Below are 24,827 nucleotides of genomic sequence, written 5' to 3'. Positions count from 1 at the left end.
GACAGTAATGATAATAATAATAATAATAATAATAAGGGGTGAGGAGGGAGGGGAAAAACACTAAAACTGGGCAACACCGAGCAAGAAGCCCAGAACACTACTCACTGTAAAACTACAATCACATGTAAACATGCACCCATAAATTGCAACAGTAAACCGCTGACCTGTTGAGCACTGGAAATTGCCCCTCAACAGGCCTACTATAGTAACACAAACCCTGGCAAAAACACCAGAGCACAGAATAACTGCCAGCTCGCCAAAGCATGCTAATAAAACAGTAACAAATGCTAATGTCAAGCGAACTACTGAGCAGCTAGCTCCTTGTTGTTAACTAAGTTAAGTAAGTACATTTAACCTCATTTGATTTGTGTCTTTCCTTTGTTTTTGGATATGGTGATGTATTCTAATGAATATGAAACAATGAAAAATTAACTAAAATAAAAAATTAACTACAACATTTAGAACCACAGGCATCCCAAGCTCACAGTGCGAAGGTTGAATGTAATTTATATTCTGACGTGAGCAAGTCAGTATCGCATACAAGTGTCGTTGAGATGAACTTATACTGAGTTATGTTTATATTATGTTTTACCTTTTGATCAATAAACTAAATATGGAAGATTCATCTTGGATGTATTTCTGTGTGTTTCAGTGTGAATTTATCAATTTAGTTAACTTTTTGGCTCTATTGCATTACCCCTGTAATTCTGGACATTCATAAGACAAAGTCAAGGATGCACAGAAAAACAACCAGCAGTTCAGACATTGCCTACTTGAAGGCGGTCTGCAGCCCGAAAACCCATCCTATTGCAGATTTTTTGAGTGGAGGTAAAGTTCTTGGTAATGTTTCTTCACTAAATATCCCCATGCATGTTGCTAGGAATGAGCATTGTTTGACTCCATGTCCAAAATACTTTCTTTCAGGGAAAGTTAGTGATTTTGGAAATGAACACAGGGCTCTGGTCCATGGTCAAATTTCTCTCAACTGAGGGTGGCTCAGTAAACATAGAAAACTTGCAACAAATGTTTCCTGTTGTTGCTGTAGTGTGGATATCTATGACAGTTTTCAACTGTCTAAAGTATAATCCCAAGTGGTGATTATTCTGATGTAAAACCAAACCACACATTTTGAAATTAAATTCAGTTAAGTTGACTGATCCTCTATGCCCTTTGTCCATTTTTAAAATCACTAGCACTTGCTGAAAGAAGGTTTTTTAGATGTGGAGGGAGAAAATGCTCTTTTCTAGCAACATGCATGGGGATATTTAGCAAAGAAAAATTTATCAGTTTGTGGTAATGGTAGAACTTTACCTCCAGTCAAAAAGATCTGGGATAGGTTGGGTTTTTGGGCTGCAAACAGCATAATTATGAGTAGGCACACCTGAGCCACGGGCTGTTTTTTTTGTGCAGCCTTGACTTCATCTTATAAATGGACTTGCAAGCGGTAGGGTAGAGTTAAAAAGTCGACCTAATCAATGAATTCACCCGAAACACACAGAAATACATCAAAGTAAGGTACATCAAAGGTAAAGGTCATCCTCAGATCCGAGTATTTTATCTCTTACACGTCTCAACATCGCTTGTAATGCGATAATGACTTGCTCACATCACAGAATGTAAATTACATTCAATCCTCGTAACATGAGCTTAGGATGCCAGTGATACAACAATGCAAATGCTATGGATTATTTTTCACTTGGTTCCAAATTCTGTCCAGAGAATCATGATTAAATGAATGTTTAATAGACGAAGGAAAACAAAACATAGCCTTTTTGAAAGTAAATTTATCAGTGAGAATTAAGCAACATAATTTCATAGCACTTCTCTCAACATAATTTATGCTACCCATAATTTCATCGTGACCAGAAAATTAATTATTAAGAAATCACAGAAATCCATTAGGAAATTGAGTAATTTTAATTTTCACTTGATGAAAACCTTGTACCAGAATAATTTAAACAATATTGCATTCTTCTTTACATTTTTCAAGGGCTATAGATGTAATAGTTATCTGTAATAACACCAAAGACTATTCCCCATGGGAGACCGAGAAAATAAATGTCAAATTTCACAGGAATTGTGAAAACACAGGTAAAATTCTGAAAATTTCATGTGTTGAGATATCATTTTATAAAATTTGACATTTATGTTCTTGGGCTCCCATAAGAAATTGTCTTTGGTGTTATTACAGATAACTAAGTACATCTACGGCCCTTGAAAAGTGTAAAAAAGAATGTGATATGGCTTAAAATATTCTAGTACAAGGTTTTTCTCTACTGAAAATGAAAAATACTCATTCCGTCTTAATGTGTAATTATCCTGTTTTTTGTGTGCAGTGGAGATCGTTCAGCCCTGTTACCAAGTTACACTGTCAACCTAAAGGATATACATGATAAACTGTGTAATATTGTAGACATTCAGTTTCTGCATGGCTATTATGAACCAACTCTACTGTTGCTCTATGAACCATTGCAAACCTGGCCAGGGTGAGTTAACCGTGACTGTTTATTTAGTTTAGGCTATAAAATATGATTATAGTGGGCTGAATTTGGTTCATGGGCAAGTGATTGCGTGATCGTGACATAGTTTGTGGACCCAGAGAGGGCAGGCTCCCGTGTGAAAATGATGGAGATGCTCACTGTTGTGCTTAGAGGTGGAAATTGCAGATTTTGGTCTCACCTAGTGTGGTCAGAACAGAAAGTCAACATTGGATGTTAGGAGAATGCAACACATAATCTTGGAATTCCATTGGTACTTGGGCATCCTGTGGTACTAAAGGGTGACTTTTACAGCAAGCATCATACATCTGCATTTTCTGCACCATTTTGAATAGTTTAGCACTCGTTATTTACATCATATGAAACTTCTGAAACTTTGTAGAATCTTGTAGTTTTACTTCTGACATGCAAAAAAAACATTCTGGGATAAAGTATGTTTGAAGAATTTTACCCACATCATACATGTAATCCATTATCCATGTCTGATGTATCTATGCAGGATTTTGTTGAGAAGACCATCTCACCTGCCATTTTTCTTTAATTACAGTTCAACCCCATTTTTAAGAAAAACTATTATCATTTAACTAACGTCATTATAACAGATGAAATTCTTAGTCTCGGTTACAAAAATAATATTGTAAATTGTATGGAATAAGACCTGTTCTAAATGATATGTCTATTTATTAATTGTTAAAATCTTGCAAGAGTTTTGTAGTGTTTCTTTTGTCATAAAATCCATCATCATTTTGTCTAGCCGTTTAGCCATGCGTCATGACACCTGTGCTTTGATAGCTGTTTCTTTGAACTTGTCTCAACGAAATCACCCAGTTGTGTGGTCCTTGAATAATTTGCCCTTTGACTGCAGTCAAGTGCTAGCTGTTCCCAAACCAATTGGTAAGTCTGATTTAAACAGTTGATGTAATCTATCATGTGCCGTCTTTTCTTGATTGAACACTAGGCCCTGACGGAATAAACACCAGGTCATGAAGGGGAAGTTTAAAAGACAAAAAGACAGATGTTTTATGTGGTTTGCTAAATTTATAGTATAAAGGAAATAGTTATGGCTGTAAAGAAGAGGGCCAAAAAGAAATTTTCTTTAGAAACAGCAGGCCTGAACACACCGCAAATTCAAACCAACACCGCAGCCACAAGATTTATTTTCTCATTTAAATAATTATACTGGGGCATTTTAATTGCCCTTACCACACATGTCAAAAAAATGTTTTATGTTCACTGAAATAATTCATAACTACAAGAACTTCTTTGAAAAAATTTTGGGTTTTGAACAAAATAATACTTTTTTAGAAACATTTCCCTCACAAAATTAGCAATCTAGATTATACCTTCTCTAAGCACCTTACATCTCCTTTTTCATTTAACTTTCATTTAGTTTGGTTGGATGATGGCATCCAGCCCAGTCAAAATGTGCTGGCAGCCCCGATTTTGCTGCCTGCGATGAAAAATCTGCCGTCTACTTTACACTTGAGTTCATTGATAACAAACATGAGGTCTCTAGTGGTTCTAATTGTAATAATCAAAAAATTTGATACCAACATTGCTTCTGATATTTTAAACAGTACTAAAATTTGAGTAAATTTTGGATGTGAACTGACCTGCTGTCCTCGGTGCAAAGGCTCTCCTCCCTTGCTGCCTACTACTGACTGGGCTGGGCATCAATAATTGGCAAAGTGTTGATCAGGAATACTTCATGTAATGCTGTATTTTTGCAATCTATACAATATTTAGATCTATTCAAAACTGGAACTGTTTGTTTTGTTAAACAGGTGGGGTGTTAGTTTGTGCTACAAACTCTTTATTGTACCTGAATCAGAGTGTTCCACCTTATGGTGTGTCATTAAACAGCATCGCTGATCACAGCACAGACTTCCCTCTCCGTAAGAAAAGATTTATCAATTTGCATATAACTTAAGTAACACATTAGAAAGGTTTTTAAGCAAGCAACGCTTTTTGAATATCTTATCTGGACAGTGAACAATAGGGGTGTAGGTAGTGTGCGAGCCAGTGAGTCAAGCAAGGCCCAGTACAAGCCATACAAACTAAGCAAGTCATAAGATGTGTCATGAAGGTATGACTGATTAACCTGACTTCTTTTTATTGAAAAAGGTCAAAAAGGTGAAAAATAGTCACGTATCTTCGTAGCTGGCATGGCTGGCACCCTGGCTCGCTTGTCTTCCTATGTGACTTGCTTTACTTGTTAGACTTGCACTGTAACTTGGATGGTTTGTTGGCTCACACACTGCTATAATTCAAACAATGGTATGCTGGCAGGAGGAACACCAGAAGGAGGCCAATCACTGACTTACAGATATTGTTCTTTTAGTTTACTCAGAGATTGTTCTTTTATGCATGCGTCTTTGTACATGAAAAAATTATAAAGAGAATTGAAAGTGGCAATGTTTGCTTTCAAGATTTGTGACCCTTGTGATGACAGCATTTCTTCAGATGTCCCTAAATGGTTTTATCTACAAGTAGTACTCAGAAGTACCTGAGTCATGCAATTTTATTTTATAATTTATAAACATCATGTTGTGTATTCTGTAGGAGCCCAGGAGGGTGTGGTCATAACCCTTGATGGAGCACAAGCAACTTTTATTTCACCTGAAAAACTTGTCTTTTCATTAAAAGGAGGAGAAATGTAAGTTGTATGTTTTTGTTTTGCGAATTAATGATTTTTTGTTTACTAGAAAATATTTTTGAGGCATCAATAGCTTCAAGAAAATAAATGTGCTTTGCCTTCACTACAGCTTTATTTCTGACCAGGAAAAACTATTGATAATGATCAACTACATTTAACTTTTCTAAATAACTCTGCATCCAAATGTGTCACAAAGAGAAGCAAGAAACTGTTTTGAGCCAACCTAAACTCTAAGCCCATAAAGTATCCTGCAATGAATGAACAACTTACTCATTGTGAATTATTTCAAACTGTTGATAAATATAACAATGTACTTAACATAATACACTCAAGCAGTGATTTATTATTACAGTAGATTTTATCTTTTTTAGTTATGTTGTAACCCTGGTAGCTGATGGAGTGAGAAGTGTTCGGAATTTTAATTTTGACAAAGCAGCAGCCAGTGTCCTAACATCATGCGTATGTACATTGTATTCATAGCTTATCATAATCATTACTTGGAAACACAAATTTGCTGTAATTCAAAGATAGAGACTTGTGTTTTTAACTATAGTTGAACCTCTCAGTACAGACACCTCTCTATTACGGACAGTTTCCAATGTCCCGACAACTTTTTTCTATAATATGGACTCTCTTTAATATGGATGACAGACACTAAATCTCATCCCCAGAGAGTAAATTCATTAACCTCTTTATTAAGGACACTGTGGTGATCAGGTAAATCCCGAATTCCGATCAGGTGAATCTGCACGGGTGAATCCCATCTAGTCTGGCTGATAGCTATGCAAGGTGATATAAACCCCAGTCGCTGTGTACCAAACAACGATTTGCAAAAGGTGTACAGAGGAACATAACTGACTCTTTGAAGGCTTCAATAACTGCAGATAGCATAAAGATCTTTTCTATTACATTTTGTACTCTAGTCACTCTTTACCGCACTTGCAAAATAACGAGAGACACTTTCAGATTTGTGCTTTATGTTACAACTTTTTACACGTAGCATTGCGCTGTAGCTTGTTTCATTTTAAAACAGTAATATTTGTCTGTAGCTGAGATCTACAATGTTGTATGCCACTGAAAACAGTGTCTTTGTACTGTGAATTAACAACTTTAAATACAGTTTAAAGACATTGTTAGCCTGGTTTTAGCTAATGAACACTTAAAATTGTAAGTAAGTGGAGTCATAAAAGTGAGGTCATCATAGTGACCTCTTTTATGCGAACACCTCTCTAATATAATAAGTAACACCAGGAAGATTCACTTTGGGCATATATTCCATATACCGGTACATGTAAATTGTAAAGTCTTGTAATGCTGGTCTAGCTTTTAAGTCTGAGGATGAAATCCTTTTGTTTGACAATAATAGAAGAATAAAACCTCATTACAATGTTATAAGTCAAACCTTAATAAAAGATGTATATCAGTATTGTGCATATTTAAATTTCCCTTTCTTAAATAATACCATAATATTTGGATTTGGTTACTCTGTTACTGCTACAGAATTTCAGACAACACAAGAATTTAAAACAAATAATATTAACGAAATCAATGTCTAGAAAACTTTTCATTGATTGCACCCATTTATTCTTATTTTTAGGGTACTATGTTTCCACTGACGGCATAACTCTACCATCTGATATATAAACAACACATAGCCCTCAATCCCTCAGTTTGCTCTGGTGGCAAATTTATTTCTCAACTTATTGTACAATAAGTACATTGTGTTGTCACAAAGTCTCCTGGGGAACCTAACTTCTTCAATCCTCTTCACAATCTGTCATTTGTTTTTTTTTTTAACAGATTTGTGAGTGTGGTGAGGGGTATCTGTTCCTTGGATCTCGCCTTGGCAACTCATTACTTGTTAAGTACACTGAAAAAGCTCAGGATATAGGTATGTTTACTGGCAAGGTGCTTCATTTTCTCCAGACGGCATTTGCCCACTACCTGGCATTTAATATGATAATCTTCAGTTTTTTTATACAAGACATAACACTTACCGGGGCACTGTTGGGTAATGCTTGTTTAATGGTGAACAATTCTTGAACTCAATTCTTTTTTATTGAAAAAAAAGACAAAAAAACGAAAGGCTGTTTGGGATAGGTTTGTCCAGGATATCTTACTAATTAATATTTACAGTAATTTTCACATTCTTTTCATTTAATGTTGTTTATTGATAGTCTGTCAAAAATATGTTTATAGTAAAAATCTGGATTAAAAAATTGATGTTGCACATGTATTACTGTTGTATTTGATCGATTTAATAGGTAAAGAAAACGTTGAAAGTAAGAAAATAAAATATATTTCTGAGATGAGGTTGACGGCACCTTTCCAAATGCTATTTTAATAATTATTAGTTTGTCACCATCAGCTAGAGGTCATGGTTGTTTGTTAAATACAGGTGTAAAATGATGTTTTTGACAGCTTGAAAACATTCGTGCTTTGCACACAGTTTACAAGTAGTTGAATAGTGAATGATTAAGGCCCTCTGTCTGTCATTTGTTGTGGTAAAATAATGTATTATTAATTTTTTTGTTATTATTAAACTGTGTAAATTTGATGGTTATCCTGTATTTTGTAGTTCACTCACTACGATTTTCTTTAAGTTCTATTTTTTTTCTCTTGTGTAGGTGTGGAACCTGATCTATTTTCACCAGGTGTAAGTAGATACTATTAGAATGATATAAATGCTACAATGTATTGGAAGTCTACAACGGAAATGTGTTTACCTTAATTGCCTATCAACTCCGTGTTCATTTATTCAAATACAAGAAGTTATAAATTAGAACAAGCTATGGCTATTAGGTCAACCTTAATCTTAAGCTAACTAGTGTTATTTTTTTTCGTAACCTCCAACAATGAAAATTGACAGCACCAAACTTAGAATTCAAGTTATTTCTTATTGGATACAATATACAACTCAAACAGAGTTGTAACTCAAATATCTGCAATCTGGCCATTTTGCACATTACACTATTTATCATAAATTTACCCAGCCTAAGAAAGGAAAGTCAAAATTTCCCATCAATCGTTGTTCTGTTCATGTCTTTATGGAGACTGAGAAAGATTCTAGCTTTATACAAAAATAACTACTTGTTAATTATACTTATCATAATTGGCTGTGGTTACACTAGAGAGCTTAATTGTTTATTAAGGGTTCCTAAATAGGCTTGGATTAACAAAATTTCAAATCATCATTATAGTATAACTGCTATGATGTCATAGTTTTGTCTGGAAATGGAGTACTGCTATTTAATGGACCATAATGATAGGCTTATTGTTATTTATAAACAGATGAATATTTAGCATCATGTCTTGCAAAAGTTACTCTTTGGGACTGTCTTGGTTAACAAGCACATTTTAAAAGAAGCCACAAACCACTTGTACACTGTACTACGTTTGATCAGTATCAAACTTGTCTTAGTTATCAATTCTATAAAAATTAATGCTAGAAAAACACAATCACTTAAAAACTGATTAACTGAACCGAAAAATGAAAAATGTAGTGTGACCACAGCCATTGTGAATTTTGAATTTCATTGCAACTGTTGTATAATCTCCTTTTTTGTTTTTGTCTTTGAAATGGAATAAAAAAAGAGTCTCTTTTACTTGCTAGAAACTAGGACAACAATAAGGAAAAGTCGTGAACATATTTACTCATTTCTTTTGTTGATGTCCTCTAGGCCTCACAATGAAGGTTAAGGATTGATTGAATTGTTAGTAACCCTTCTAGTCCTTTAACAACAAAAATTATTTTGTCACTTTGATATAGATGGATCCACCTCAAGCCAAGAGAAGAAGACTTGATACAGACTATACTTATGCTCTAGGTTAGTACATCAGTATATTGCACTCCAAAATGGTAGATAGAAGGGATCATGGTGAGTGGTAAATTCAGTTCTTTAGGAGATGTCTGGACAGGCTTTTTTCCCCTGTTTGCAGCTTCTATAGTATGGAATGCATGTGAATTAGATGAAATTTGTCGAAAGAAACATTTTTATGAGTGTTATCACTTGACTTGTATTAGGAAAGCAAAACATTGAAGCTAAGGAGGTTGTTATGTTATTATTAAGCCTAAACAAAATATGTCATCATTTCATAAAAACTAAATTAGATATCAGAATCAGCTCTTCTTGTACTGATTATTTATCTAAATTGGTGTTTGTTGTTCTCCCTGAAAAGATGATCTTGATGAGTTGGAGGTTTATGGTAAAGAGGAACAAACTGGAGTCAAGTTAACTTCCTATACTTTTGAAGTAAGTTCTTCAAGGGATTGCTTTTACTACTCTTAACCTACTGAGATTTTTGGCTCAGTCAATTCTAAGCATGCCCATCCCCCGCCCACCCCCCTCCCGGGCGTTTGTCAGATATTTCGTAATTTTTTGTTGGAAAAGCTGCAAATGCCCCACTGTGGGTCTTAAAATTGTGCGAATGCCCCACCCTGGGACAACACCAAAATTGCATTTTCCAGTAATTAAGCTGCAATTGGCATGTTTAAAGGAAATCTGTAAAAATCTGATCAAAACGCATGAAGCAGCACCGTTTGCAAATCATTCCTTACCAACAGTTATAATTATAAAAAATATTGCAAGAAAGGTCACATTGATCTGATTATCAATTACACACTAGGATTTTAATAATACCTTCCTTGTTTTCGCAGGTTTTTAAAATAGTGAATAATAAACAAACAAACAACAAGCTTAACGTGAGACAGTATTTTCTCATCATGATAGAATCGTTCCATGAACGCATTAATAATAATATTATTCTTTGATCACTCAAAACACAAAGTTTATGTTAGCTTTCAAATATATCGCAGAGTTTTTCTAGGACTTTCTGCCTCAACCATGTGCTCACAAAGAAAGTGTGTTTTCCTTTAAACTCTCAAACAATCATGCATTGATTGTTTTTCCTCTCTGTGCAAGGTGATCAGAAAGGCAGAAAGTAATTTCTTAGACAGATGCAAAAACTACCATCTGGTACGGGGTGTTCATTAGGCTTTGGAAATCATAGCCTGCAAGCAAGCTCTCCTGGGGGTCCCGGGGCTGTGCGGATGGGGGAGGGAAGAGGGGAAGGAGAGTTTGCATTGCCTCTCATAAATTTGAATATTTTTGTCCCAGAATGGGATGCGACATGCTGATTGGCTGATTTTTAATCAGGCGATCAGGTAATATTCCTCCTGGAAGAGCTTGCCTGCAGGCTAACAGGGTAGACACCTTCACTGGCGTGAAACCTTTGAAAACCTTTAACATATTGCTCTAACAAGAAGATCTCTTTCAGAGATGTAACTCTTTAAACATTACACTATAGCTGGGTTATTTGCTGGTGTCTTTAGCTTCTTTGCAGTACACAGAAAAGGACACATGGTAGAGTTTATATTGTAGCATAGGGAAAATATGTATTATTTTGGCATCTTATCTTTATCCAATAGATAAATTCAGTTTGGTGTATTCCTGTCAATTTGTTAATATCAGGAGAGAGATTCAGTTTATTTAGTTGTCCTGGGCATCTTTGTTTCAAAACACTTTTGGAGTAAGAATACTGTGAGTTCAAGGTACGCCACAAAGTTTGCAAAATATGTTGCTGTCTCAATGCTGAGGGCTGAGGTGTAGGTACCAGGGGTGGTTTGCCACCTTTGGAACGTTCGTCTTTTGATCTGGCACCTTTTACAAACTGCCTACGAAAATGAGAACTTGACAACTTTTTGGCGTTTCATCTTTTCCCTGTGGCTGTACTTTCAGGGCTTCCTTTGTTAGTGGGAAATTTACCTTTCATACACTGTTTCTTTGTTTGTTTACATGCATTCGATGCTCATTTCCACTCCGTGCTGATTGGCCAAAACTGACAGCATTGTCGACGGGGAGGCACAGGGGTACTGGAGGCAGAATTCAAATTACTGAGACGTGACTGCAAGCTCTCCATCCTTTTTCGCCCCGGTGCCAGAGCGCCCTGGGAGAGCTTGCGCGCAGGCGATGGAGATCAGAGAACTCTCCGTTTATTATGCAGAATTCTTGGGTTAATGTTTGATACCCTGACTACATTTTGTGCAGACATGGAGCCTCTTTCAAAATATTCTCCTGTAATGTTACAATTTTCTCCTGCTACTGTAATTCTTACTGAAAACCCTGGAGTAGGGTGGTGATGGAGTGAAATCCTCACATACCTTTTTAAAGTATATGTATTAACAATATTCTTTATAAAAATATCTATAGCTATCTATCTAAGTAGGCATATTTTTAAGTGAAATATTGACAAATGCCCCACCCCCAGGCAGAGGTTTTCTGACAAATTCCCCACCACCAGGACTGACAAGATAACAGGGTGGGTTGATGGGCCTGCTTGGAATTGACTGAGCCATTTCTTTTCACAGATTTCAGATTGAGAAAATCTAATTTGTACATGAGTTAGAGAAACTACTCCTATCAATGTAACAGTCATGTCATCAGTGGTGTTGTAATTTCAGTCACTGAATTTCTGATAATAGAGGTTTTACATTAAACTTGGTAACCATCTGTTAAACTTCTGAGAGCTCTCACTTGATAAATTCTTTTTGTGGTAGAAAATTTGTTTGGAAAGAGTATTCAGTGCAGACACACCCCTGATTTGATGCGTTCGAGACTAAACCATGTTTCCATTGATATTAGCTGAGGCAAATAGAAAAAGCTGAAGACAATAATTACAACATTAAAATGGTAATTTTAAAACATATATTGTTCACAAACTCTAAGCATGTTGCCCCCAATCCATTCTACTAGGTGTGTGACAGTTTGCTGAACATCGGACCTTGTACATGTGTTGGCATGGGAGAGCCTGCTTTTCTTTCGGTATAGTACACTCTTAATATTGTAAAGTAAAAGTTACCTAAAAAATACTGGTACACCAGTGTTCTTACCAGGATTTTCTACAATGGGGTCCACAGGTCCCATAGAGAAGTTAAAAGGTATCATGAGGGAGAAAAGTGGATCACAATTTGTAGATACAGTTAACTCAATATTATACACAGGTCTGAGTTAGAATAAATACTTTGTACTTTCTTAGATAATAAATTTGTAATATCCACTACGCACACACTGCCATGATAATTGGAACTGTTTTTAATAGTAAACATCATGTGATATAGGTACAGAATGCATGCTAAGTTACACAGGATACCACATCCCTCTCCAACATTACAAAGTGTGTTGCTCAAGCATAGTCTGAAATAACAACAAACAAAAATAAGGTTTCTATGCTTTAAGGCAATGTCTCTTGTTAGGCTAGTACATAGTCTTTTAAGAGTTTCCGTCTAGTTCTCTAGGGTCTGCATGATTCTGGGTCTGCTTCGGTCTGGTTTTTGCTTGATTGTATCTGGTCACTTCCTGTCTCCGTTTGCTCTTGGTTCTGCTCCTCTGACTGTTCTTTCCTCTTGTTCCCCTCTCCCATTGCTGAGATTGATGGTTTCTCAACATATCTTGGAAATAAAGTAACCTTCTCCGGCCTGGGTCAGCTGTTATGTTTCATTCTGGTCTCCTGCTTCAGTGATCCCTCGGTCATCTGCGGAGTTGATAACTGTGTTTACAAGTTTGAAGTGGCTGTGTGCACTGCATCTCTCTCATCTATGATGTTGATCTTCTCAGATCTCTGCACTTTTGGCGGAATATAATCCAACTTGGTCCTTATGGTTGCTCCTCTCATTACTTCATAAGGGGTGATTCCCGTGGGTGGATGTTGGGTTGATCTGTATGCAGCAGCATATCCTGTGTTGCATTCTGTCTCTCTAGGCAGTCTTTTCCTTGTTACTCCATGTTGCTTGCTTGCTGAAGGACGGTCTTCAGTACCTCTTTGTGTTCTGCTACATCTCTTCCTCCAAGGAGTATGTTGTCTCTTTGGTTCAGGCAGTGGGGTATGTCTCTGAAGGCTCTAAACATTGCTTCACCAAATACACCTTTTGAAGATTTAGCTCCAAATACTAGTCTCATTGGTCTGTAATTTCCCCTGGGTGTGCTGAATGCTGCTACCTGTCTTGTGGCAGGGTCTAGTGTCAGTTGGTGATAGCCTTGTCTCAAGTCCAATTTTGTGAAGGTCTTGCACTCATGCAAGCGTAGGTAAAATCTTCAACTCTTGGTGACTGGACACATCGACTTTGTTTCATGGCTTCATTGGGTATTCGCATATCAGTGCTTAAACTGATCATCTGAGATTCTAATTCTTCATTCTTGATATCAGCATACTTGGGTTTAGGTTGCACAACTAAGGGTGAGCACCATAATTATGATGGTTTCTCTATCTGGGACTTTTTCAAATATGTTTTCCTTTAGTCCCTGCTCAAGCCATTCTTTGAGGGGTTTTTGCAGATGATATGGACCTGTGCATGGTTTCTGTTCTACTGGAACAGCTTCTGGATCCATCTCTGGATTGACTTTTATCTCTTTGCTTGTACTCTTGTCTTGGAAGCATCCTATCCCTAGAAATGTATCATTCTATTCACTGAGTAATGCTTCAATGTCATCTGGCGGCTTCACTGACTTGATTCTAAGCTCATTGGTTTCATTAAGTGTTTCATCGGGATCAATCTTAATCATTCCCAGTTTGATCAGTGTGTTCTTGCTTAGGAGTGCAGGAGTGCAGGAGAGTCCATTTTTCCCTCAATCACTAAGAACTTGCTTTTTGCTCCTCGAGTCTTGTTTCGAATTGTTGTATGAAATTCACCTTAAACTACTAGATCAGATTGGAGAGTCTTCAGTGTGTCTTTGCTTGGATCTAGTTCTCTGATTTGCTTTGATCTGTGTTCTAGGGCTCTGAAGTGGTACTCATCCATCACATTCACACTTACTCCACTGTCGGGTTCTATGTGCATGTCATTGTCTCCTATTCTGATAAGAACAGTGTCCTGAGTTCTACCTGATCTCATGTTCTTGGCTCAATGTAAGACATGTCGTGCTGTCTACTGAAGGTATTTGCAATCTGATTCGCTGCCTGCATCAGTGTCTCCCTCAGTTGTTTTATTGACTTTCTCTCTTTGTGGCTCTTTGCTTTTCTCCTGTCTCTTGTCCGATCCTGATCTACAGCATGTTGTGTAATGATTATATGTACCACACTTCAGGCAATGCTGTCCATAAGCTGGGCAGCTGCGTCCGGGGGAATGGAGTCCTATTTTTTCACAGTATTCGCAGCTATTCTTGGAGCTTTTTTCTTCTTTCTTGTGTTCTTGCTTGCACTTTTCTTGCAGTGGGGGTTTCTTTTTCAGTAAGCTTGGGTGTCTTGCACCCCCTCTAGCATCTCTCTGAGATTTTCCCCATTGAGGTTTCACTTTGGAGATTTTGTAATCTTTTTTCATGTCTTTTACTTGCTGGTTAATGTCTTCTTTTTGGCTGGCTTCTTTGAGGAACTGGTCAAGTATCCACCTCTTCTGTACGCTTTTCTTGATAAGGTTGTTATCCTTGATTGTTTGTATGAGCTGTTCGAGGATCCTATCGTAGGTGTGGGGGCCGAATTCACAATCTTTCGCGTAGCTGCACTGTGTAGCTTAAGATACTTTCTCCCGGTTCTTGTCGTTGTTTGCTAAACGTGTATCTTGCATGCTGTTTGTTTTTCTACAGTAAGAAGTGGTTGTTGAGTTTCCGGAATAATTTCTATTAGTCGTTGTTGTCTTCAACAGGAGCGGTGTCTGGAAGGTTTCTAGATTTCTTGTCGCCGTAGATTTTGAGCGCATTTACTTTGTCTTTCACAGCCTTGATTTCAAAATATTCTGTTTCTTCTTTGAAGTCTTCACGCCATGTTTGCCATGCTCGGCCAGTTTCTAATAAGGGGTTGTCCGGAATCTTGAACGAGTTTAATCTAAGTGATTTTCCGAAAGTTGAGACTTGAATTTCTCTTGGGTTGCTTGTGCTATTAGTTCCTTTGTTTGGCTTTTTTATTTCTCTAACGTGAGGTCTACAATGTCCAATGCTCTTGATAATTTCCTCTTTCTTTTTGGCTTCTAATCTCACTAGTATCCTCTCCGTTGGCTTCCTCACCTGCTCTGCTTTTGTTTATCATGATCTTCTGTCGATTTTTCTCTTCTTGCAGCATGTATTTTTCTTTCTTGTCACCAATGTAATATACACTATGCACACACTGCCATGATAGTTGGAACTGTTTTTAATGGTAATCATCACATGATATAGGTACAGAATGCATGCGAAGTAACAAAGGATACCACAAAATTGATATCCAATTTTTACATATAGTTAACTCAAAGTTTTGCAGCCCTGAGTAAGAGTAAATTCCTCATACCTTCTTAGATAATAGATGTCTTGTATACAGGGTGTTTCAAAAGTGTTTCAAAAGTTAAGGGGATAAACATGACCCATGAATTTTCCATCCCATTAAATTGCCATGAATTTGCACACCATGAAAAATCTGGATACATTTCACAGCATTTTCCTGAACACCATGAAAATCCCATAACAAGTCAAATTCATGAGTCATTAAAAAAATGTCATGGCTGTTTCATGTGTTTTTCATTGCATTTCTTATAATCTAAACTATTTCATGGGCCATTAATTGTGAATTTTTCAAAGTATTTTCGTGGCTTTTTTAATCATACTTTTATAGGTTGAACCCATGAAAATACCCTTAGTTTTGGCCATGAAAATCTGGTGAATAAGGTATGAAAATCTTGTAAATTTTCCATGAATAAATTCACAAGGTTTTTATTGGTTTTTGTTTAGTAGTGATGTGCACCACTGTTTCCCTCTTCAGGACTTTCCAACCTTTGATGGTCACATATCTCCCTACCGTTGTGCTCGAAACTTTGATATTGTTAAGTTGACGTTTTTTTTACCTTTCAGTCTTGTTGAATTATTACGCACATACTTACAGCTTTCTCGATAACATTTCTCACTCAGTTTGTAAAAAACAGTCATCTACTCCTTGGAGTTTCCTTCGTTTGTCTTCTAACGTCTTTACTTTTGACCAACTGTTCACTCGCCGTTCAGACGTCTTCAACAATTTGGCAATTTCTTTGACTAAATGGCCACAAATTATACCATAAAAATAGATGCCTGAGCTGTAGCACAAACAGTGTATGGTTTCATTTTTGCGAAAGAGTGAAGAAACAAAAGATCACGGCAAAAATACGAAAAAAGAAAACCTACAAAATGGGCAGGAAGAATATGGCGGGGAAAAACTCGCATACATGCACATTTGGGGCAAAAATTTAAAAATATTATATTTTCTTCAAATTTTAGTTTGGAATTGCTTTGAACGGTTATTTAGAAAAATTTCATACCTTTGCCTGAAGAAGCATTAAATGCTTTGCGAAAAATACAATTTACAATAAGAACAAACTTTTGAAACACCCTGTATTACGAGGAAATGTGCATATGTGCATATGTGATAGCTTTGCACTCTTGGGACCCCTTGGGCTAATTTATTATAGTCACAGCATTTCCCAATGCCATTGTGTCAGAATAATCATAATTTTCATCATGCATATCAATGTCATATTTTAAAATACAGTCAACTCTCTCGTAATGGACACCTCTATAAGACAGACACCTAGCTAGAAAGGACACCTGGAGTTGGTCCCTGCCTTTGTTTACTCTTTGTAGTTGACTCTCTATAAGACAGACATCTCCCTAAGAGAGACCCATAGTGCAGGTCCTAAAGATGTCCGTATTTGAGAGAGGTGACTTTACTTCTTAGAATAATGACTATTGTTTAAAAAGTGTGTGTATGAACTGTTCACTTTCTTTTTTTTTCTTTGACACATTTAATTTTTAACTGTTGATATTGCCTTTTTCTCTTTGCTCAACATGACTCATCACTGTCTGTAGGAAGAGGTATGTTGCATCCACCATTTTGTAATTTTGTGACATTTTGTTTTTCATTTTGGTCCAGAAAATTGATTAACGTAAATTTTAGCTTATCACTATCTTAAGTCTGGCTGTGATATAACATTGGCTCAAAAATCATCCTTAAGTAGACATCTGAGTATGGATTGTTATATTCTTCAATAGACAACAGCAGTCAGCTGTATCACATGACTGCCTACTTGTGGTTAAATATGGAAAACAAAGATTGAATGTCCTTTTAGAGAAATTCAACTTGTCCACAAAATAGATTTAATTTTGTTGTTGTGTTAATATCACTGTTCCATTGAAAATAACTAAACGCCTGGACAGTAAAGAAAACATAGAGTAACCAAAGAAAGGACATCTACACACATTTGGCGTTAATTTGGGGGACACCGTTTGGCAACTGGCATAACTATTGTATTGTAAAACTTACTTAAATTGTAATGTTATAGAGCGGTTTTCACTTGACTGTCGAATTGGGATTGGTTTTGGTTTTGGTTTTGGTTTTACTACGTCCTTTGGTTGGCTAGTGTATTTACTTTGGTTTTGGTTTTACGACAGTCAAGTGAAAACCGCTCTAGTAGGGTTTCATAGATTGTTTTCTATTGATGTTATTGAACTTGATCTTGATAGGCTGGGGAAATAGACCTTATTGTTGCTCTTATGTTCTTGTCATCATTTTTTGAACAAGACAGTGAAAAATTTAAATAGCATGGTGTTATTTGCAAAAACAATAATATTTATGATTATTATAATTATGTAGTTTGCTGGTGGCAAGGAATGGGATTTAGAACTTGTATCTTGCTCTGGATATGGCAAGAATGGAGCATTGTCAGTTCTTCAGGTATGTGATCAGTTGTCAATTATTTTTCTGCTGTTCACTTTAATTTACAATAATTTTTTAATCATGGTATATGGAGTGCATCAGATGAAGTATAGCTACTTAAAAATGTATTTGGAGTACATCAGATGAAGTATAACTACTAGCTGGTTGTTACCAAAGGGTAGCAAGTTCAGGCTGCCAGATCTATGCAAGGTGTTTAGGGTACTGATTGAAGGTCAAAGTGCTCTTCCCTCAGCACTGTGATCAGATTAGGAGTGATAGATGGTTCAAATCCCCACAGATTGTGCTCTATGGTGTATTTCATTCATTCTTAGTGGAAACCCAACATATATGCTGCCCATGTGTAATAGCAACTTGGAGAGTAGGATTGCAGGTTTCTCTGGTCACCCACCATAAGTCCATGAGATCTGTTAAATCTTCCATTTTCCTGGCTATACATCCTGGCTTCCATTCACACATGGCACATAAAATTAAAATGCCACACATAAATGTAAAAGTTGAGCAGGGTTCAACTTGCAGCAATCATTGGATGAGGTTTTTGCAATATCCAGAATAATCAAGGTCAACATAAAGCTAAGGCTAATAACTCTTATTGCTTGAGAAAATAATTACAAACACACTCTCTCGTAGAACACAGTTTGATGTTTCTCCTGACAGTTATGCATAGTGGATGCAACCGACAAATTAGCCAGCTATTTGCTCACAAATAACTAACTACTGGGTAATCTGAAGATTGCACTGGTTTCCAAAACTTACTGTGGGCTCTGAGCCAATGAGAAGATAGATAGTGATTAGTACATTCATTGTATAAAGTTTTATTATGCTGAATGCGTAATCTTTCATAAATTGCCTTTATTTTGTTTGTGCTTGTAAAATTTATTTGTGTATGCACATCAAAATTTTGCCACAGTGGAAATTAATGTACTTAAAATATACTGCTACCTGCCAACATTTTTTCTTGTGTAAGATTGGTAATTAATAAGTAGTAACTCAGTAACTGGCATAAACTTGCTTGAACTGTAACGCTCGATTATTACTTTTATCTTTATGTGGTCCTTCAAGATTCTTAGTGAATCTCATAACCCTTATAGTAAGTACAAGATTATCTGCTTGATGTATAATAACGTTTTGTGCTCTTACTTACACCTAAACCCTTAGTTCTTGCTTCAAGTGCATAGCTTTTATTAATTTTTATTAATTTTCTGAGGAGGTTGTTATGTAAATTGGTTCATCTTGCTAAAGCCTATGAATTATTTTGAAATTCCTGAATTGTCATTTTTATGTGGGTTTTGTTTTCTTAGAGAAGTGTGAGACCGCAGGTTGTGACGACATTTGAGCTACCAGGATGTGTGGACATGTGGACTGTATTGTCGGGTGACCAGGTTAGAAGAAATTGTCTGAAGTATTTCTTGAAAACATAGTTTTAATACTAGATTATCTTTAATATAGTGATTGCTTGGGAGGCATCAGTATAATTATATGAAGCAATCATTTTCTTAGTAAGGGTATGGCATTTATTACATTGAGTCATTTCCAACATGCCCATCTCCCATCTCTTCCCTCCCCCTGGGGTATTTTCCAGGTTCTAAGTTCTGACCATGAGAAAGGTTTGCCCAGTGGTGGGCTATTTGTCATTGTTTAATTCCACATTCTCTGATATAGTAGAACCCTGGTAACTTGAACACTGAAGGAAATTGAGAAACAAATTGAGTTAGCAAGTGTTCGATTTATCGCGGATATTAGAAAATTCAATTTCCTATGTGACAAATTGATAGTAACTGATTCTTCAGCACTTCAGTGTATGGTACAGAGCAAGTTAAATTTCAGAAACAGGGACATGATTAGGCATTTTTATGATTAAGTATGATCTGTTCGTTTCACCAATTAAAATCAAGCTTAAGTGTTGACCAGTGTTAGTTTTTTGTGTTTATGCCCTTATACAACAAGAAGGGCTAATGGGATGGCATCCGAGTGGAGATGAAAGAGCAAGAACTTGAGTAATCGGGGTAAATTTTGTTGACTTTTTGATCAAGGGAAAGGAAATTTAGTTTGAGTTAGCAGGGAATTCAAGTTATTCGAGTTCGAGTTATCGGGGCTCTACTCAACTTCAAAAAGTAAATACAAAGTTTGAAAAGCAATCGAAAATAAGTGGATGATAAATTTTCTTACCCATGGTGCTCCGCTGCACGCTGTCCGTTACAAGGTGCTGTCTTTAAAAAACTAATAAAAAACTTGCCTATGCTGTTTATTACCGATGCTTTCAGGTTAAAATATTAAGTAGTTTGTGAAAGTGAACATGATCTTCGCAATTGAAGGAAGTGATTGAAAAAGAACCTGAAGAAATTCAGGCTTGACTGGGATTCACACCCTGGCCTTTGCAATGACTAAACACAATGCTCTATTCATTTCATATATTTCAATTCATGTTATTTTCACTATCAGGAATATTACATACTCACAATGGCCTGCTCTCCAGTTGGCTTCTTTATGTCAATGGTAGAGCATTGTGTCTGGTTGTCACCAAGGTCAGGCTTTGATTCTTAGTCAATCCTGAAAATTTTCAGGTTATTTTCCTGTTCCCTTCCCTCTCACGTGGCATCATCTTCAGGAGATCGATCCAGATTGTATTTAAAAAAATGCAATTTGCGATTTTTTCTGCCTTTCTTGATTATATACTGTTGCTCAACTCACTCGATTTGCTGTACAGCAACAAGGGGCAAACAAAGTAATTACTTTTTACTTTTTCATTTTGTGCTTGCTAAGAGTGGAAGTGGCCATCATTCTTTTTTGTTGCTGAGCAGAGAGGATTCCAGCATGGTATGTAAACAGGCACAGGTCCTTGAACAAACATAATGCTTTTTTGTCATTCTCCTTTTTTCTGTGCTAAATGATTTTATGGAAAGATATTAATTTCACATTTACTCCTCACAATGCTGCAATAATGACACTCATAGAATGTTCTAGTGTTGAGCAAAACCAAAAGGTTTTTTTTTACTGTCCCAGTCTTCCACGTAGCCTTTCTATTCACTCCTTATTTGCAGACATCGTTTTTCACTGATGGGCTAGTTGGTTTGAGGGTATGCTATGGACTCTGAGCAAGCCCATCATACTTGGGCCACGAAAACATCCCCTAGAATGTGTAATTAATTGTCTTTCTAACATTGTAATCAATTATCAGCCCCATCTCCAGCATTTGAGAAGAAGTGCTCTTTCACCAGGGTGTCTCTCTCCTTAACACAACTGCAATAACAGCTTAACACCCCGGCCGGCCGTGTGTGTTTAGGGATTTCTCTCACCAGTATGATTGTTAAGACAGCCAAGTCCTTAAGGATTTGTTTGTAATACAGGCAGTGCTTTGTGCATATTGAGCATGTGACTTACTATTATGATAAAATATGGAGTATTTTAACCTCCAAAGCTCAGTGGATAGACCCCCCCCCCCCCCCCACACACACACACACGCACCCGGTTTTTAAGAGGTTATAGGTTTGAATCCAGTTGGACACTTAAAATTTTTCTTTCTGCTCCCTCTAATGATATGGCAATTACTAACTCTTTCTAATTAAACAGCAAGTTTAAAAAATGCGATGTTTTAATTATCATGGAGTATATTGATATATAATATATTTTTTGTGTTAGGTTTTGAAAACAGAACAAGAGATTATGGAGCTTGATCATTCAGGATTCACATCACAGTACCCAACTGTATTTGCTGGAAATCTTGGGAATGGAAAATATATTTTGCAGGTTTGCTTTGTTAAACATAGGCTTTGAAGAGGATTTTAAGTTTCATGTCCTTTTAAATTTCATGTCATTATTTTTCTTCCATTCATTTATCTTCCTTAGGTAACCCCCCAAGGAATCAGGTTATTAGAAGGAGGTGAGAAGCAGGGTGTTTGTAGAATGTTATCCCTAACTTATATCCATAATTTGCCCTGTTTTCCTTATTGCGGGTAGCACCATCCACCAGTTAAATGACTGTCTAGAGTTATTATTAGTCCAGTCAAAACCAATGAATCATCTACATTGTACTGGAAAGAGATGTGTCAGTTTGTAGGTTGTGTGACATGACCATGTTGGTTAAAGACACAAACCTTTTCATGTATGCTGACGACCATCAGCTATATGTAACAGGGTCGGACTACAACATCGCATCTTCCAGGCTACAATATCACGAAAAGTCAGCCATGTCATGGTGCAGGGATAACTTTCTACTTGCCAACACAGAGAAGTTTCAGTGTCTTACTATCAATCCAGGAAACATTGACTCAGATAAACAGACTGAGGCCCTGCAGATTGAAGATCAGATCATTGCCAACACTTCGCAAATCAAATTACTTGGGGTTGAAATAGATGACAAGCTTAATTTCACCAGCCATATCAGTAACATTTGCATCAAAGCCAGTCAAAAAGGCGGTGTCTTATTGAGACTGCGAAATTTGATACCATGCAAAGCAAAACTGATAATCTACAAATCATCCATCCGGCCTCACTTAACATATTGCCATCTGGTATGGTATAACTGTAGATCTTCTGACAGTAGAAAAATAGAGCGGATTCAAGAACGCGCACTTAGAACAGTATTTAACAGGGCGGATAACGGTTGGGCGGTGAAACGAGCGCGTCCGAGCAAAAAGGTGTGATGCAGTGGATTGGGACTCTGCTTAGAAATGTCGCTTATTTTCGACTTCGGTCAGGGCTTGCTATGTGGTTTTGTCCATTAGACACTGCCGCTGTCATTGTATTATGGCCCCTTGATTCGTTTTCTTGCACTTCTTCCTCGTTCCTTTGTGCCGGTACGCTGTCTCCCAGAGGCAAAGGTTGCTATTTTTTGCGGGACGTTTAGTTAGAGTAGACAAACATCTATTTTAAAGGGTTTCTCTTATTACTTCCATGACTCTACCACTGAAGTATATTTTCGTTCTACTACTCGCCAGTGTCGATGTTATTCCAAAACAAAAATAACTAAGTACTGTCTAAAACACGAAGGGAAATCTCATCCATGTCATCCATGGCAAAACATCGTGTTTCAGAACTAGATGACGTGTATTTTATAAATGCGTGAGCTCGTGCAAGGTGAAATGATGCTAATTTCAATCACCATCGTCCTTCTTTTTAATTTTGAAAAAATAAAAACATCTCATACGTCTTTCTGTTTCTTCGAAACTTCAAAATTAGTTTCCCCTCAGTTTTTACTGTTTACCTTGTTTTGTTTTAGAGAGAAAAACGGAGAAAAAACCTTACAACTAACCTCAATAAATTCTGTTTACATGCGGTTGCCGGATTTGTGACGCATTACGCGAATCGCCATGGCGCGTTCCACCTGAGAACCAAAGTTTGAAGCAGTACAACGCCACTATATCAAAATATATCAATCTATTTTTTTGTTGTGTTATATAAAATTTATTCCCCTTTAACATATGTAAAAATTGAGGTTAAAAAGTGTTAAGCTTTTGCAAACGAAACGGTGAAAAACGATTAGGTGATATTTAGTGAAAGGAGGAGGTATTCAACACTTACAAATAAAACTCAAATTTTGGCATTATACGACCAACAAGTTTGACTTAGAGGCATACAGACACAAACATATGAAACTGTTTATTGATATTTTTATGAAACGAATTTATCTATTTAACATTGTAGCCTGAAATTACAGAAAGAAAATAGGATTTCCGGTTGGCAAAAAGGAAAATTTTCGCCGGCCTTCAAGCGCACCGGAAGCGCGGAAAGAGCGCTCGTGCCAGTCCTACTCCGCATCACACATTAAATGAAGAGCGGAGCGCTCGGTTTACCACCTAACATTTATCCGCCCTGGTATTTAACTCCCATTCAGAATCATACGAAAACCTTCTGGTTCGTGCAGAGCTACCTCCGCTACTAAATCGAAAACTACAAGATATCACTATATTAATGTACAAAGTAAAATATGGCCTCGCACCGAGTATTGTTAACGAACTATTTAAGCAGAAAAGCACTAGTTATTCACTAAGAAACAGTGATTTTGATATTCCAACTTTTAACACTATTAACTATGGAAAGCATTCTCTTAGATATCAAGGACCTCATATATGGTCGAAACTACATATTAAATTGAAAGGCTCCTCGAATATTGAATCTTTCAAAACGAACATTAGGAAAAAAGACCTAACGTCACTCTTAAACAACAACGATAGCTGCTGCAACCTTTGCAATTCTTAGAGACTACCTTTTATATAACTATTGTTTTATTATACAGTTTATACAGGCTACATATTTTAATTGTATATACATTATTATTATTATTTCTTATTTGTAAATAATTTTTATTTTTGTGTCCCCAATTAGTTGTGAAAACAAAATACATTGACACATTAATAAAGCTTTTACTTACTTTACTTACTTTACGTGACGCATATGAAGCAAGCAAATTAAAGCAAAGTAAAGTTTCTTTATAGCAATTAGAGCACCCGAGTGGTATTGTGAGAAGTCATGGGTTCAAACGTCTTTTCCCAATCTCAACATCCTCCTCGCTTATTCACTAGGCTTAACATTGTTTTTTTTTTGGAATAATTCAATGGTTAGAAAGTGCTTTTCAACTGATTGTTTTTATATACACTGTTCCTTGACCAATCTTTTATTTAAACTTCATTTCAGTGACTCAGCTGTATCACATCCCTCTGGATGCTGGTTTGTCATCTATTGTTTGGTGTTCTTTGTGTGATCCTTATGCTGTGATGATGACTACAGACGGCTCACTTATACTGCTAGAGTTTACATTAGAGGGTTCAGAACCAAAAGTGAAGATTTCCAGGCCACCAATCAATCAGGTGAGTAATCAATTGGCACCCAGTATCATTTAAAAAAATGACTGTTATTGTGCCAAAATATTCAATCAGTATACCTTGTAAACAAAGTGATAAAAAACTTTATAATTATGTTACTCCCTGTTTATTCTTAGTAGAAAATTTAAGTTTCAAGTCTCATGCCAAGAAGTAGTTGTACTGGCACAGTGAGCAATAACTTAAAGGATTTGG

The 24,827-nt window shown here is 36.6% G+C and overlaps 1 protein-coding gene across 1 annotated transcript in view; it reads left to right on the top strand.

The window, feature by feature from the left end:
- The window catches only part of LOC140927970 (cleavage and polyadenylation specificity factor subunit 1-like), a 69,867-nt gene that overhangs the window by 7,185 nt on the left and 37,855 nt on the right, over window positions 1–24,827 (top strand). Inside the window, exons 6-21 of the mRNA XM_073377674.1 lie at window positions 2,337–2,486; window positions 3,253–3,392; window positions 4,283–4,393; window positions 5,061–5,154; window positions 5,526–5,613; window positions 6,955–7,045; window positions 7,782–7,810; window positions 8,924–8,981; window positions 9,334–9,407; window positions 11,907–11,975; window positions 17,734–17,814; window positions 19,116–19,196; window positions 20,578–20,631; window positions 21,454–21,561; window positions 21,661–21,694; window positions 24,448–24,620. Of these exons, the coding sequence (XP_073233775.1) occupies window positions 2,337–2,486; window positions 3,253–3,392; window positions 4,283–4,393; window positions 5,061–5,154; window positions 5,526–5,613; window positions 6,955–7,045; window positions 7,782–7,810; window positions 8,924–8,981; window positions 9,334–9,407; window positions 11,907–11,975; window positions 17,734–17,814; window positions 19,116–19,196; window positions 20,578–20,631; window positions 21,454–21,561; window positions 21,661–21,694; window positions 24,448–24,620 (1,435 nt within the window). The remainder of the gene's footprint in view (window positions 1–2,336; window positions 2,487–3,252; window positions 3,393–4,282; window positions 4,394–5,060; window positions 5,155–5,525; window positions 5,614–6,954; window positions 7,046–7,781; window positions 7,811–8,923; window positions 8,982–9,333; window positions 9,408–11,906; window positions 11,976–17,733; window positions 17,815–19,115; window positions 19,197–20,577; window positions 20,632–21,453; window positions 21,562–21,660; window positions 21,695–24,447; window positions 24,621–24,827) is intronic.

The sequence above is a fragment of the Porites lutea genome, chromosome 2 (assembly GCF_958299795.1).
Source record: "Porites lutea chromosome 2, jaPorLute2.1, whole genome shotgun sequence".
Taxonomy (NCBI): domain Eukaryota; kingdom Metazoa; phylum Cnidaria; class Anthozoa; order Scleractinia; family Poritidae; genus Porites; species Porites lutea.
The sequence above is the reverse complement of the archived record's forward strand: the minus strand, read 5'-3'. Positions and strand labels throughout refer to the sequence as shown.